This window comes from Canis lupus, chromosome 30 (genome assembly GCF_003254725.2).
Source record: "Canis lupus dingo isolate Sandy chromosome 30, ASM325472v2, whole genome shotgun sequence".
NCBI lineage: Eukaryota > Metazoa > Chordata > Mammalia > Carnivora > Canidae > Canis > Canis lupus.
In genome coordinates this window covers 33,423,923-33,440,374 of record NC_064272.1, presented here as the reverse complement: position 1 = coordinate 33,440,374, position 16,452 = coordinate 33,423,923, and the positions used below count along the sequence as shown (strand labels likewise).

The window sequence follows — 16,452 nt, the reverse complement described above, 5'->3', positions numbered from 1 at the left end:
TGGGCTGCAGAATGAAGAAGTACTGTGAGGGTCCTTCACATGGTATGAGGAGACTTATCTTTTATATTACTTTGGGCATCTGGAAGTGCACAATGAAATCGTTGAAATCGACTGCTCTAAATAGGATACAGTTCAAAGAACTGTTCTAGAAAACTTGCTAGCATTTGAGATCATCAAGATAAGGGCTGCTGTTTTCCACCCTAATCCACACAACACTATCAATTAGTACAAAAATAAGCTTAGATAGAAACAAATACAAATGTACTTTTGCAAAGTCTAATCATTTTCTGCTACAATAACCTCTTGGGTATCACAAGCTACATATTCTTAAATACCTCCACATACTTTCTCACCAGTCAAGCAGACATGCCTTATCTACTGAAATACACAGAATACCATAGGAGAAAAGAAGTTCTAGTCACAGAATAAAAACTAAAGGTCACCCATTATTTGCACTGCATTAAGCACTCATAAATCCATTACTTAAGGCCATCTAGAATGAGTAGATTTGTACTGTGGCTTTCAAGGTCTGTGAATTACACAGTCATCAATAAAGAACAAGGAGAGAATACAGAAGAGGTCTTATAACCTTTTCTTTCGTTTTATTTACTGACTGCAAGGTTGGTGGTGGTGGTGGTGGTGGTGGTGGGGGAATGAGTTCTGTTCTTGACAACATTTCCCCATAGAGTATTAAGCCTGAGGTGCTAACTAAAATTTCATTGTCTTTTTAAGTAATGGACTCATTAATTCTCATGGATATTGATTAGTGGAGAAAAATACATTACATCCTAATTAATGAGACTGTCTTACTAAAAGGGGAAATGTTGCATAAAGTTAATTTGATTTTATAAATGAAATGGTTTTATATGAAGTTTGAGACAATCTAGTACATTAACAAAACTCAATATGAGAAGCAGTCCTGGTTGCTAACGCTATCGTAGCTCAAAAAAATAAAAGCTGCTGGTAAAAAACAGACAAAGGAAAGGATGGCTCTCTTATAAAGAAAAATTTCTACCTTAACGCAAAACAGTTTAAAAGCTAAAGAATTAAATACTGTACTGAAATACTAAAATGAACCAAAGAGTATCATTCCTGTGAGACACAGATCCCTGGAAGGAGATACATACCATGCAGTAACCTGGATCTTAATATTCAATCAGTGGCTTGCCTTTTCACACAGTAAATATTTTCTTTATAATCTTGAATTTTTAGCTGTTCTTTTTCTAGGGATTTCACTTGGGTGACACCGCTTGTTTCTTTATATAAAGGGTCTGCTAATGTACTTTTTAAAACCATAAAAACAATTTTAAGGGAGTATCAGGTGCCATAAATCAACATAAAATTGCCAGACACACATAGTAATACATTACTTACCTGGAGCAATGAACTGTTTAACATTGGTGAATCTAGACTTCTCAGCCACACTAGCCATAAAGCAGCCCTTTGGCACGGTCCAGTCATTAGGCTTGTTTTTGTCCCTGTCTTCTGCGGTTTCATACACCTCTATGTGAGGGGGTTTCTCAGTTAGATTCTTGCTGTAATGACTTAACCCATATTGTGCAATCTGGATTGGGTAGAAATAGCCTTGCGGTCCCCACTGTGTAGATAAAGGTACACCTATAAAACGGAGAAACAAAATAAATCACCATGTCTGGACACTTAAGAGCCTACTGTGAACACTACTCTTTACTGTTTTACCTCTGAGGCATGTTATAGGCTTATCAGCAACTTTTAAGCTTCTGCATTATGCTGTTTTCATAATTATTAAAAACTAGTACTAAATCAGATATGAAAAACAAAACGGAGGTTTATCCACTCTTGTTCAGTATTTGTTGACAGACAGCAATGCAATGTTGTAGATTACCTTTTCAGGACTGACTTTTTACATGTTCCTCATAGCAAAATGTTGCTCATAGCTATAGATGTCTTGTTTCATAACTTTGTTTCATACATTCAAATTTTGTACAATATTTATTTTTAAATATTTTATTTATTCATAAGAGACAGAGAGAGATAGAGGCAGATGCAGAGGCAGAGGCATAGGCAGAGGCAGAAGGAGAAGCAGGCTCCACACAGGGAGCCTGATGTGGGACTTGATCCCAGGACTCTAGAATCACGCCCTGGGCCGAAGGCAGGCGCTAAACCACTGAGCCACCCAGGCGTCCCCAAATTTTGTACAATTTAAATACACGTAGATAATGTTACCACAGGTTCATCCTAAAATATTAATCATGAAATTTTCTTAAATGTTTGTACTTAACATTCAAGTTAATTACATACTCATCTCTTTCTCCAATATCAAGATGTGGTCTTTTTTTCAAAAGATTTTATTTATTTATTCAAGAGAGACACAGAGAGACAAAGAGAGAGAGAGGCAGAGACATAGACAGGAGGAGAAGCAGGCTCCATGCAGGAGCCTGATGTGGGACTCAATCTGGGGACTCCAGGATCACGCCCTGGGCCAAAGGCAGACGCTTAACCACTGAGCCACCCGGGCATCCCAAGATGTAGTCTAATACCTATATCATCTGACAGATGAAATATTTGCTTAAGGGGCCAGTTATGACTAGGCAACTTAAAGTATAAACACAGCTTGCAATTCTTTTTTATATCCTTCATGTCAAAATGTAATGCTTGAGAACAAGGCATGTTTTTTTAATGAATTAAAATTGCACACTTAACCATATATTTTTGACGTAGTTCACTAATGGATTACCTCTAGTAAGGTTCTAAACAAAACTTTTAAATGTTTGGTATTAGTGGGTTAGTAATTTCCTACCTGGGAAATACAATAATATTACAGTGTACAGAATTTGGTCTATGTGTTGAGAGATAAGCTTCTCTCTGCAGTTCTAAAATAAATTAACAAGCATCAGATGGGCACAGCAGAAAGAAACTAAGAACCCACAAAACCATATGTGTGATGTAGTTTCAAAACAGTTTAAGGATTTAGGAACCATAAGGGCTAAGAAATCTAGGCTACAGATAAGTTCTAGACTTTGTATTTTTTTCTCCAAGAGGAGACTTTTTTCTTCAAAACTCAAATAGAATTATTTTCACTTAATGAAAGGAAGGTTTATACCATTAAAGATGGGTGATAATTGCAACAATGTACAACTGACATAAGAATTGATACACTGATCAATGAACAAGAATAACAGTCCAGAAACATATTCTGCTATTCAAAATGTTTTAACAATGAAGACTGCATCATGAACCAACTGGGGGAAAAAGATCATTCAGTACATAGGAGAAGAAAAATCTGAAATTACCCTGACCTTGTACCATTTACCAAAATACAAATCAATTTAGCTGGCCTAAAGAGTTGAATGTAAAACAACACAAGCCTAATAAAAGTATTAGAGAAAATACAGATGAACAGCCGATTATAGTGTGGCAATGATTTTCGAAGCCATAAAAGAAGTTTAAAAATGTCTTTAAGTTCAGGAAACAGCATTTAAAACTTCTAAGACTAACAAATCATAAGTAAAATGAAAGACAACCAAATTGAAGAAAATATCTTTAACAAATGCAATAAAGTATCACTGTCCTTAATCTATATATAGCAAAGTTCACAGGAATAGAGATCCCACTAATCACATAAGAAAAGGGAACAATATAGAGATCTTATGATGATTAGAAAAGCATATGAAAAGGGTACGTCACCTCACTGATTGTTACAGAAAGGGAATCATGAGGTCCTTTGTAAACAACAGATTAAAAAACAAATGTTCCGTGACAGCAAGAGCTGGGTGACAAGAGCAGCCTACACTCTGCTCTTGGAGGTACAAGAAGGTTCAACCTTTTTGGAGAGCGGTTTAGCAAAATAGATCAATTTATATTATTTGACATGGAGTTACCTTCCTAGGAAACTACTCCTAGACTATAATTAAAATAGCAAATGAGTAACTATGACTATCTATACTATCATTACGTGTAAAAGCAAAAAAAAAAAAAAAACTGGAAATGACCTAAGTAGCCAACTAAAACGAAAGGACTGCAAGTATTACACATATCATGGCATATTCTTATTATGAATACTAGTCATTAAAATATTCAAGATTCAACAAGGGAAAATAAGATATTTTACAGAAAAAAAGAGAATATAAAATTTACTATATAGCATGATCCCAATTTGTCTAAAAAATGTGTCTCTACAACAAGATTGGAAAAACAATCAAAATATTATTTAACAATGGTTATGGGTACTCTTCACTTTTTCTTTAGCATCTAAAACATCTATTAATATTATATATATATATACACACACATATGTAAAAGATATATTTAAAAAAGATTTTATTTATTTATTCATGAGACACAGAGAGAGAGGCAGAAACACAGGCAGAGGAAGAGGCAGGCTCCATGCAGGGAGCCTGATGTGGGACTCGATCCTGGGACTCCAGAACCATGCCCTGGGCTGAAGGCGGGCACTCAACCGCTGAGCCACCCAGGGGTCCCTAATATTATATATTTTATAGAATTTATGTGAAAAGGTTTGGTGATGGATATCTTTGAAATCTCCTAAGAAAATATTTCCATTCTGGGCAGCCCTGGTGGCTCAGCGGTTTAGTGCCGCCTTCAGTCCAGGGCATGATCCTGGGGACCCGGGATTGAGTCCCACATTGGGCTCCCTGCATGGAGCCTGCTTCTCCCTCTGCCTGTGTCTCTGACTCTCTCTCTCTGTTGTCTCTCGTGAATAAATAAATTAAATCTTAAAAAAAAAATAAAATATTTCCATTCTGAACACTGTATAACTATCATTACAACTATGTTAAAATATAGGCCTACATACAAAGACCTCCATACAAAAATGGTAATAATTATCTTGAAATGGTAGGAATATAAGTGAATTTGGCCCTTCCTTCTTCTGGACATTTGGTAAATATATTATAAAACCTTAAAATATTAAGATATTGAAATCACTTTTCATAGAATGGGGAAATTAATTTTTTTTTTTGAAAATAAATTTTAAACTAAGAAATCTTAAAACACACTAAGCTCTTTCCTACGGTTAAATGACATGTTTTATTATTATTTTTTTAAAAGACTTTATTTATTTATTCATGAGAGACACACAGAGAGAGGCAGAGACACAGACAGAGGGATAAGCAGGCTCCTTGAGAGGAGCCTGATGCAGGACTCGATTCCTGGACTGGGATCATGCCCTGAGCTGAAGGCAGACATTCAACCGCTGAGCGCTGAGCCACCCAGGGGTCCCTAAATGACATCTTTTATTTTATTTATTTATTTTTAAAAGATTTTAATTATTCATTCATGAGACAGAGAGAGAGAGAGAGAGGCAGAGACACAGGCAGAGAGAGAAGCAGGCTCCACGCAGGGAGCCTAACGTGGGACTTGATCTCGGGACTCCAGGACCACGCCCTGGGCCGAAGGCAGGCACTAAACTGCTGAGCCATCCTGGGATATCCTAAATGACATATTTTATTTTATTTTAGATTTTATTTATTTATGAGAGACAGAGAGAGAGAGGCAGAGACACCAGCAGAGGGAGAAGCAGGCTCCATGCAGGGAGCCTGATGTGGGACTCGGGGCTCGAACCCGGGACTCTAGGGTCATGCCCCTAGCCGAAGGTGGGCGCTAAACCGAGCCACCCAGGGATCCCCCTAAATAACATATTTTAAAGTCAAATCCTATTTGGCTTTCTGATCAATCTTAGGTTTGAAATACAAATTCCAAAATGTACCAATTATACTCATAAGAAAGGTCTCAAAGACAATGAAAGACAGTATGTAATAGACTATAAGAGTGTAGCATAAAAGGTCAGAGAAAATGGTGTCTATGTGTTATCTTGTTCCGAGGATTTTATTTTATTATTATTATTTTTTTTAAAGATTTTTTATTTATTCATGAGAGACACACAGAGAGAAGCAGACACAGGCAGAGGGAGAAGCGGGCTCCATGCAGGGAACCTGATGTGGGACTTGATCCCGGGACTCCAGGTCATGCCCTGAGCCAAAGGCAGACACTCAACCACTGAGCCACTCAGGCATCCCTGTTCCGAGGATTTTAAACCTCCCTCGAGAGATGATACCTGGCTAATGTGGTACCAAAACTGAACTGGTACACAGATAGGTCTATTGGTCTCCTGTTCCTGTCTCCTCTCATAGGACCATAACTGTATCTTTTCATGCAAAATTTTTGGAGACGCTGTGCCTTTACCTTACTGGTGAGAATTTCAGATTCTGAGGCAGGTTAATGGAATAATCCTATTTGCTCAGGTGTGATATTCTTGCAGCCCTTAAATCACATCATCTAGAAAATTGCCCCAGGTTCAGACTTAACCTGTTCCTCCTTGCTAAGTCAGAGCAATGAATGGTCTCTGGTAATAAGCCATGTACTTGCTAGATAATTAACACCTACAACTTCTTATTCCTCAACACAATCAGGATAGAAGATACAGTGGAGCGGACGGATACCAACCTTCAACCCCACTTATGCACTTGACTCTGTCCCGGACTTCCACATTATAGCCTTCAAAGGACATAAACACACCATCAGGGTGATAGGGGGCTCTCTGTGCATAGACTTTGGAATAGCTATGAGAGAATTCAAACCGATCATAGCCATCATACTGAACCACCTTTCCATATACGTCAAAATATTTCTCCACCCAAGTGAATGGAAGAAAGACTTCATTCCCCTCTCGTCTCCCTTTAATTGTGTGTTCATCATTTATGAGACAGTCAATTTCTTCATATTTGAGCCCTAACACCTTGCTTCCCCCATTGCTGTTGAAGCTCCCAACAACAGGGGGTGCTTTCTGCTGTTCCTGAGGGAATGCTTCCTCAGACTGTTTGGCCATGTGGTTCACATAGTGATTACTCTCAGATGCTGCTGCTCTTTTTTCTAATCCATCCACTCTGAAGCCACTACTCAAGTGCCGTGGAAACTGGATCGCTTTATCGCTGGAACATTTATTCCACAGAAGTACTGTGACCAAAGTGAAGAGTGTGCAGATGATAATCAAAGTCTTGTAGTTGACCCGAGCTGCCAAGCAACGCATATTCAGACCATACCTATGGAGGCAAGAAGAAAAATTCATGCAAAGATGTTATTGCAGACATTTCGTGGGATAAGGTTTTATTTTTTTTTTATACTGAACCACATTAAGGCAATTTTATTCACTGCAGTAACCTGATCAGATTTAAAATTACTAACTCAAACTTTTTAGCAGAGACAAAGAAAAGGCAGAGGAGCTTCGCCCTCTTAAAATACTTAATTAGCATGACCCTCTAAAGCAGATATTCTTAAACTTTGTGACTCTCTTGGTATCTTAATAATCATTTCAAAGTTTCCAGGCCAAAAGAAATACCTAAAAGAAATCCATGTAATAAGTAGTTGGGCCCAAACAACTTAATGCATTATTTTTGTCCCAACAAGTTAGCTGTTTGAAAAAACATAAGGGTATTGCTAGCCATGTTGCCAAATCCAACAGTGAATTTTTAGTGCTCGTCCTACTTGATTTCTCAGCAGCTTGAATAGTCAATGACTCTTTCCTACTGGAAACATTTTCTTCTCATGGCTTCCGGGGCACGATCCTCTTGTGGCTCCCTCTCCTTATACACCACTAGCTGCTCCTTCTCAGTCACCTCTGATCATTCTTTCTCATCTACCTGAATCTTAAGTGTTAGCATGCCTAAAGGTCTCCATCCTCACACCTCATTATCTCTATTCCCTCCTAGGTGATCTCACCCACTCTGCCAGAGCTTTCTTCAGAACTGCAGACACACACATATATATCTAAGTGCCAATCCAAGTAGTTGACATCTTTACTTGGAGGTCAAATGGACTTCTGAAACATCCAAAACTTAAGTCCTAGTCTTTCCCCCCAATCTGTTTCTCTTTTCCCACTGCTCAGACCAGAAACGTCTACTCCTTTCTTGCTCACCCTATATCTAATCATTTAGGAAATGTTGTTGGTTCTATTTTCAAATTACACCCAGAATCTGACCTCTTTTCCCCAACTCCACTGTTACCACCATATCCAAGGCACTGTCATCTTTTATTTGGAATACTGAAATCATGTCCAAACTGGTCTCCTTATTTCTACCCCCAAGTCTATTTGCAACATAGCCATTATAATGATGTTTTTAAATATAAGCCAGATCATGTCACTCTAGTCATGACGGGAAAACAATCTGATGCTGTTGCATCTGCTGGCCATATGGTGTACCAGTCAGTTGTGACTGCAATTAAAAGTAGTCCTGAAATGCCTATTGCTGATGTCACAGGGAACTATGGAAAATTATGGGATTAGTCTCCTTATTGTTTGCTATAGTAGCTCGATAACTTATTTTATGGTATAACTCCACAACTACTTTACTGTTTGTAATTCTTCATCCCTTTTTTTCTCTCAATAAACCCTTTTGGCAGTAATGAGATTTAAAAAAAAATCAAACCCAAAATGAAAATGTTTAGTGAAAATTTATACAATAATCTTCTATTTTTTAAGAAAGCTAATGGTGAAAGCGTAATTATCTATCTAAAGTAAGCTTTACACCCATTGTGGGGCTTGAACTCATGACCCCAAGATCAAGAGTTTCATGCTCTGTAGACTAAGCCAGAGAGATACCCCCCTCATCCATTTCTTTTAATTCCAAGACAAAGTACCTTTGAGTTCTTGAAAGTCTAAAAACAACTTCAGTCTGCTCTTACCTTTGATTAACAGTTTGGTAAGATATAGAATCTCTGATTACACATTTTTTTCTTTCGAAAAGTTGTAGGCAATGTTTTACTGTCTTAAAGCATTAAGAGAATTAGAGATGACAGGTTTGATTTCGGTCTGACACTTGTCACTTTGTACATCCTCTGGATCTTTAGTTTATCCTTGAAATTCTGCAGCTTCCCAAGAAAGTAGTACATTATGATATCTGATTTGCTATTTCAGCACTTGCTGTGTCCTTTCAATCTGAAAACTTGTGTTCTTTTATTCTGTTTAATGAGTGTAGTAGGATCTTCCTGCAGCCCTAAGAATATGAGAGTTCATTTCTTGTTAAGTTCTCTCTGATTAGCTCTATTTTCTTCAGCAGCAATTTTTCTGATTATTTTAGTCTCTCTTTCATGCCATCAGTTTTGCTCACATGCCTGGTAATCTTGGTTACTCATTCATATTTATGCCTGGATGACTCATTAATCAACACAGATTTCCTCTACCATTGTGGAAATGGTCTGATTTTCGGCTAGACTGCTCTCCTGAGGAGGACTCTGTGTAGGGTAGTTAGTTACAAGCTGTGTTCCTTTAGGGTGCATGGGTAGGGTGCCAACAGGCCCTCTAAAAGCCAGAACGATGATGGTGTTTTTCTTTTGTTCTGGAGACCTAACTTGTACTCTAGAAGCCTTAGCTTTTCCCAATTTCTCTACAGGATATGTTTGATATTTTGCTTGGTGTGCATGCCTGCTATATATATATATCAATAGTCCAAGTACAGAGATGAGAGTGGTGTAGGCAGATGAGAGGGTAGAGTTGTGCCTTTTAGTACCTGAACAGAGAGATCTAGAAATCTGCTCAGTTATCACTTTTTGGTAGTCTTCCTACTTATTGGTTTCTTCATTTTTTATTCCTATACATTTTATTTCAGTAGGGCATCAGGAGGGAAAAAGGCAAAGACAGAGTTTGGTCCATCTTGGAAATCATACACAGATTTAAGAGCTGGAATCCAGTAAGACTTTATCATCTGCTATGAAAAAATGCTAAAAATGCTAAAAAAAACAAAGAGTGGTATAAGCAAACCTTCAGAAATCATATATTTATAAAGGATTTCCTTATATTGTAGTACAGGCAAACTGATAACACTAAATGGTGTTTATTTAAAAAAGCAGTATTTCTTTTTTTAAAAAATATTTAATTTATTTATTCATGAAAGACAGAGGTGGGGGGGGGGCGCAGAGACACAGGCAGAGGGAGAAGCAGGCTCCATGCAGGGAACCCGACGTGGGACTCGATCCCAGGTCCCTAGGATCACACCCTGGACTGAAGGCGGTGCTAAACCCTGAGCCACCTGGGCTGCCCCAATCTTTCTTTAAGCATTCCTGAAAAACACTTATGTGCCAACATTTGAATCACTTGTCAGCTATACCTAACATTTAGATCAATTAAAATAGAAATATAAAGATTTTGTCCCATCTCTGAGAAGTGTCCTTCCTCCACAATGGAGAGTGAACATGCTTATGGAACTAGACTACCATTACAATGAGACACATGATGGGAAAGTAAAGAAAAATGAAAATAAAAAGCTTTTATTAACCATTAGGCTCAGATTTTGTTATCTGATACTATCCCTTATTAAAAGTAATGATGGCTTCTTAGAGAAATGGAGGATTCCAGGTCTAAAAGCCTTGCTATGCCAGAAAATAAAGAAAACTTTGAAATATCAGTAAGATCATAATCCAGGGGATCAAAAAAGCAACAGGAGATAAAATGAGATCAAAAACACTGATAACTTTGAAGCTGAGATATATTCAAAGTTCACTACATTATTCTCTATACTTTTGTTTGCTTGAACATTTCCATAATAAAAAAATAGTTATCATAGCAAAAAGACACAAGACAAGAATCAACCTGAAAGGTCCCTTTCACCATTAGTCAAAGTTGTAAGAATTGTGATTGATATTAACTGAAATAATAAAAATCCATGAGTCTATAATCATAGTCTAAAAGGAAAAGTCAGAAACAAACCCAAAAAACAAACATATCATCTTCTGATTTAGTTATTAGTAACTAAATGAAATTATTTATCTGGCCTTTGCAAGAGAACAAACCAATAGCTCCAGATGATAGACAATTCTGTTACTGAAAAACAGTGGCTAATGAGGTAGCAGAAAAAAATTTAAAATATCAGAAAATTAGTATTATGTGATCCCTCATGAAATTTACTCATTTAGACAAGCATTATATTCAGGTATATGTCTGATAGGGACCTAGAGATTCATACTGTGCAAAGTAACACCAAATACATTATTTTTCAGTAGTAAGATGAAAAAGCTGAAACTCTACAATGAAGGGATCAGATTTGTTACCCTAATTCAGTGTTCAAATTCAATCTCATTAATGGTGACTCATCCAGATACTGTGCTTTTTGATGAGTTAAAATAAGAAGTAAATAACCTGTCATAGATCCGAGCAAAAAATGTTTAATATGGATCTCTTGGGCCTTACAATTTGACTTTTAATTAATAGGAAATACAAGAGATAGAGGAACAAGTTAAATGTAGATGCAACCAGACACATCTTTTTTTTTTTTTTTCTTTTTAAGATTTATTTGAGAGAGAGAAAAAGAGCAAGTATGCACGTGAGTAGGGGGAGGGGCAGAGGAGATGGAGAGAGACTCATCAAGCAGACTGCCCCTGAGCGCAGAGCCCCACTCGGAGCCCAATATGGAGCTCCATCCCAGGTCCCTGAGATCATGAGCTGAGCCAAAACCAAGAGCAGGCCATTTAAGTGATGGAGCCACCCAGGTGTCCCTCAACAAGACATGTTTAGAAAGCAAGAGAGCCGGCCCTGTTGCCTCAATAAGTCAGTGGTATGAAAAGAAAGAGGACTAGGTTAGATTTTTTTTTTTTCCCCAAAGAGACTTATTAGGGCATATGACAACCAGATGTGAGACTTGGTCCTCCCCTGGGAAATCTGACTGTAGACTTGTTAAGAAGTGAAGATGGAAATACATACAGAAGCTGTTTATTGAAAAAAGGAGGCTACAGGGCAGCCTGGATGGCTCAGTGGTTTAGCACGGCCTTCAGCCCAGGGCGGGATCCTGGAGACCCGGGATCAAGTCCCACATCGGGCTCCCTGCATGTAGCCTGCTTCTCCCTCTGCCTGTGTCTCTCATGAATAAATAAATAAAATCTTAAAAAAAAAAAAGAAAAAAAGATAAAAAAGAAAAAAAAAGGAGGCTACAAAACAGCATACATAGAACAATATCACTTTAGTAAACAATGCACACATAGGTCTTTATTTTCTCATTTCTCATATGTACTGGGTTTTTAAAAAAATCATTAAAGTTAAGGTCAAAGTCACTTTCGTTAAAATATTAAAGGAAATGTAAATTTTAAAGCTTAAAAATGTTTATAAATCTTTAGTTTTCAAAATAGGCACTGACATTTTTTTCAGGGAAGGGGGAAAATATGGGAGAAAGGCGAATAGAAAATAAGAAAACCTTGAACACTGATATGCACTATTAACTGCCAAATAGATTTATCTAAAAGTAAACATAATTTAAAGTTGCTCAAATTATAGAAAACTAACCAGAAACTTTAAAATTGCAGAAAGTAGACTGCACTGACATTTTGCTAGTACAATAACAACAGGACCTTTAACAGACCAAACCAGGGTTTTCTGCTGAGTGGTGATAAGCTTCCTACTTATTTTAAAACTTTTGACACATCTATAAACCAGATTAACCTTTCAAGTTAAAAAAGGAAAGTTTAAAAAGTCAGTAAATTCAAAAACTTTGAAACCTCATCTATTGCAGACCCTAAGATTTATTTCATTAGAAACATAATCCAATAAAAATTGGTTTAGTACCTTTGGAGATCTAAAACAGAAAATTATATTCGTTAAGATCATAAAGAAACTGTGAAATAATTTCTTTTCAGTAATGATGGAAAACAAAATATAACTTAGTTATCCTTTGGGAAAGCAAATTGCTCTCTTCTAAAATGATTTACAATCCAAAGAACTCTTGTGATGTAGATACTTTACTTTTCAAATTCACCTTTCTAACTGAACATTTCAAGTAACCAAGTCATTCAGTAAACATTAAATCATAGATGTCAATCACCATGAGTTTTTAAAATATGAAGGTTATATTTCAGTTAAGAATATTTAAATACATTCGTAAAAAATTTCATTGAAAGAAATTTCTTTCCTCTGAATAACGCAGACCAAGGCTTGCTTGATCATTTTTTTCTCTTACTTACGTATCTAATAATTTGTATTTCTTACAATACTTTGGTTCCAAGTAAACAGAAAAGTAGTTGTGCAGCAGCTAAATTGTCTCAATCACCATCTATTCAGCACCTACTCTGTGGCAGGTAAGGCACTATCCTTGTCCCTGAAGGCCAGATTTTTCAGAAATATGCACGTAACAATACTGAGATAAGAATGTAAAAAAGTTACATAGAAATATGCTATGACACACAGAAAAGGAGGCCTATAACTCTCCCTTAATTGTTTAAGGTGTTAAGGAAAGCTTCAAGGTGGAATGAATACAACTGACAACTAAGCATGTTCCCAAATCAGGTAATCTGCACTTGCCATGCCCTCTGCCTGGCATTGCTTCCCCAGATAACAACTGGCTTGCTCCCTTACTTCTTCAGGTCACTGCTGAAGTGTTAATTTATCAGAGGAGCCTTCTTTCCCTGATTACCTTATCTAAAACAGTATTTCTCACTCCATCACTCTCTAAGGTCTACACTCAGCTATATTCTTCTTCACATTTACCACACTTGGTATTATACATATTTAGCTTATTATCCATCTCCAATCCACTAGAATCTAAGTTCTATGAGGACTGGGATTTTGTTTCTCCTGTTCACTGCTGGATCCCCAGTGCCTAAAAATGTGTCCGGTTCACAGTAGACATTCAATAAAGATTTGTTGAATGAATGAATATTGTTAAGTATGCAATTTTATTTTTTTTTTAATTTTATTTATTCATTTGAGAGACAGAGAGAGGAGGGGTATGACTGGGGGAAGGGACAGAGGGAGAGGCACAAGAAGACCCTGGCTGAAGGTGGAGCCCAAGGCAGAGATTGATCCTATGATCCTGAGATTATGACCTGAGCTAAAATCAAGAGCTGGACACTCGACTGACTGAGTCACCCAGGCGTCCCTTATTTTTTTATTTTATTTTATTTTATTTTATTTTATTTTATTTTATTTTATTTTATTTTATTTTATTTTATTATTTTTTTTAAACAAAGGCAGGAAGGGGCAGAAAGAGAGGGGGAGAGAGAGAATCTCAAGCAGGCTCCATGCTGGCATGGAGCCCGATGTGGGGCTTGATCTCACAACTCTGAGATCGTCACCTGAGCTGAAATCAAGAGTCAGATGCTTAACTGACTTGAGCCACCCAGGTACCCTATGTATGCAATTTTTTAAAATAATAGACAATTTTGTTTTCCTTCCCATATTTGGGTATTCTGAAATCATAATCCAAATAAAGTAAACATAATTGAGACAACAGAATATGGACCGTGATGCTGTAAACTGGCCAACTCTTTAAAATAGATTTAAAGTTTAATTATTGCTGTTAGAAAGTTCCATCTGTTTACTGCTTGATAGACCAAGACTTAAATTACACAAATGGTTAAGTACTTTGTGATAGCTCTAATACAAAAGAGAAATGCCTAATATTTCTGGTGGTCAAGACTCTTCCAGCAAGGTAAAACAAGTAGTATTGTCACTATGAAGGACAAAATGAGAAGGCAACTTTGCTATCCCATTTTTTAAAAATAACAAAGTTAAAATAATCTATGATACAACTGGCTTACAATGCTTCAAATAAGATTATATTTCTAGGTAAGCACCCCAAAGAAATTGAGTAGGCGGTATAGAGTACACAGGTATACCTCAGAGATACTGCAGGTTAGGTTCCAGAACACTGCAATAAAGCAAATATCACAATATGACGAGTAATTTTTTAGTTTCCCAGTGCTTTTGAGTACACTGTTAATAGACTATTATGCTTAGTTGACTACAATGTAGTCTATTAAGTGTGCAACAGTATTATGTCTAAAAAAACAATGTACAGACCTTAATTAAAAAACACTTTATTGGGCAGCCCAGTGGCTCAGCGGTTTAGCACCGCCTTTGGCACAGGGCCAGATCCTGGAGACCCGGGATTGAGTCCTGCATTGGGCTCCCTGGAGGGAGCCTGCTTCTCCCTCTGCCTGTGCCTGTGCCTGTGCCTCTCTCCCTCTCTCTCTGTGGATCTCTCATGATTAAATAAATAAAATCTTAAAAAAAAACCACTTTATTGCTAAAAAATTCTAATCATCACATAAGCTTTCAAGGAGTTGTAATCTTTGCTGGTGGAGGGTCTTGCCTTGATACTGATGGCTGCTGAGAGATCAGGGTGGTGGATGCTGAAGGTTGGGGTGGCTGTGACAATTTCTTAAAATAAGACAACAGTGAAGTTGGCCCTATCGATTGACTCTTCCTTTCACAAAATGATTTCTCTGCAGCATGGATGGGTTTGAAAGCATTTTACCCAGAGTGGAACTCCTTCCAAAACTGGAATCAATCCTCTCAAAACCTGCTGCCGCTCTATCAACTAACTTTATGTCTTATTCTAACTCCTTCATTGTCATTTTAACAATCTTCAGAGCATCTTCACCAGAGTAGATTCCATCTCAAGACACCACCTTCTTTGCTCACCCATAAGAAGCAACTCATCAGTTAGTTTTAGCTTGTGATTATAGCAATTCAGTCCCACCTTCAGATTCCACTTCTAATTCCAGTTCTCTTGCTATTTCCACTACATCTACGATACTTCTTCCGCTGAAGTCTTGAACCTCTCAAAGTCCTCCATGAGGGTTGGAAAACGTTTCTTCCAAACTTCTGTTAATGCTGGTATTTTGACCTTCCTCGTGAACGTTCTCAATGCCATTTAGAATGCTAAATTCTTTCCAGAAGGTTTTCAATTTACTTTGCCCAGATCCATCAGAGGAATCACTCTCTATGGCCGCTATAGCCTTATGAAATGTATTTAACATTTTTTTTTTTTTTAAAGGGAGAGAGTGTGTGTGTTCACGAGGCAGGGCAGAGGCAAAGAGGAAGAATCTTAAGCAGGCTCCATGACCAGCATGGAGACCAATGTAGGGCTCAATGTCACAACCCTAAGATAATGACCTAAGCCAAAATCAAGAGTCAGACACAACCAACTGAGCCACTCAGGCGCTCCTGAAATGTATTTCTTAAAGTAATAAGACTGAAAAGTTGAAATTCCCCTTGATCCATGGGCTACAGAAGAGCTGATGTGTTTGCAGGTATGAAAAGAATATTAATCTCACTGTACATCTCCATCAGAGCTCTTGGGTTACTAGGTGCATTGTCAGTGAACAGTAATATTTTGAAGGACTCTTTTTCTTCCAAACAGTAGGTCTCAACAGTGGGTTTAAAAATAAAATTCAGTAAATTGTGTTATAAAGAGATGTGTCACCATCTAGGCTTTGTTGTTCCATTTACAGAGCACAGGCAGAGTGCATTTAGCATAATCTTAAGGGCCCCAGGATTTTCACAATGGTAAATGACTCCTGGCTTCAACTTTAAGTCACCAGCTGCATTAGCCCCTAACCAGTCAGCCAGCCCGTCCTTTTTTTTTTTTTTTTTTAATTTTTTTTTTTTAATGATAGTCACACACACAGAGAGAGAGAGAGAGGCAGAGACACAGGCAGAGGGAGAAGCAGGCTCCATGCACCGGGAGCCCG

The 16,452-nt window shown here is 37.5% G+C and overlaps 1 protein-coding gene across 3 annotated transcripts in view; it reads right to left on the bottom strand.

The window, feature by feature from the left end:
* The window catches only part of GLCE (glucuronic acid epimerase), a 115,433-nt gene that overhangs the window by 7,924 nt on the left and 91,057 nt on the right, over positions 1 to 16,452 (bottom strand). For 2 of the 3 annotated variants that reach the window (XM_025472342.3, XM_035708709.2), the window contains 2 exons: positions 6,445 to 7,040; positions 1,375 to 1,617 (listed from right to left, as the gene is read on the bottom strand). In XM_025472342.3, the coding sequence (XP_025328127.1) occupies positions 1,375 to 1,617; positions 6,445 to 7,027 (826 nt within the window). In that variant the 5' untranslated portion in view covers positions 7,028 to 7,040. The remainder of the gene's footprint in view (positions 1 to 1,374; positions 1,618 to 6,444; positions 7,041 to 16,452) is intronic. The other variant, XM_025472344.3, reaches the window with a different exon arrangement.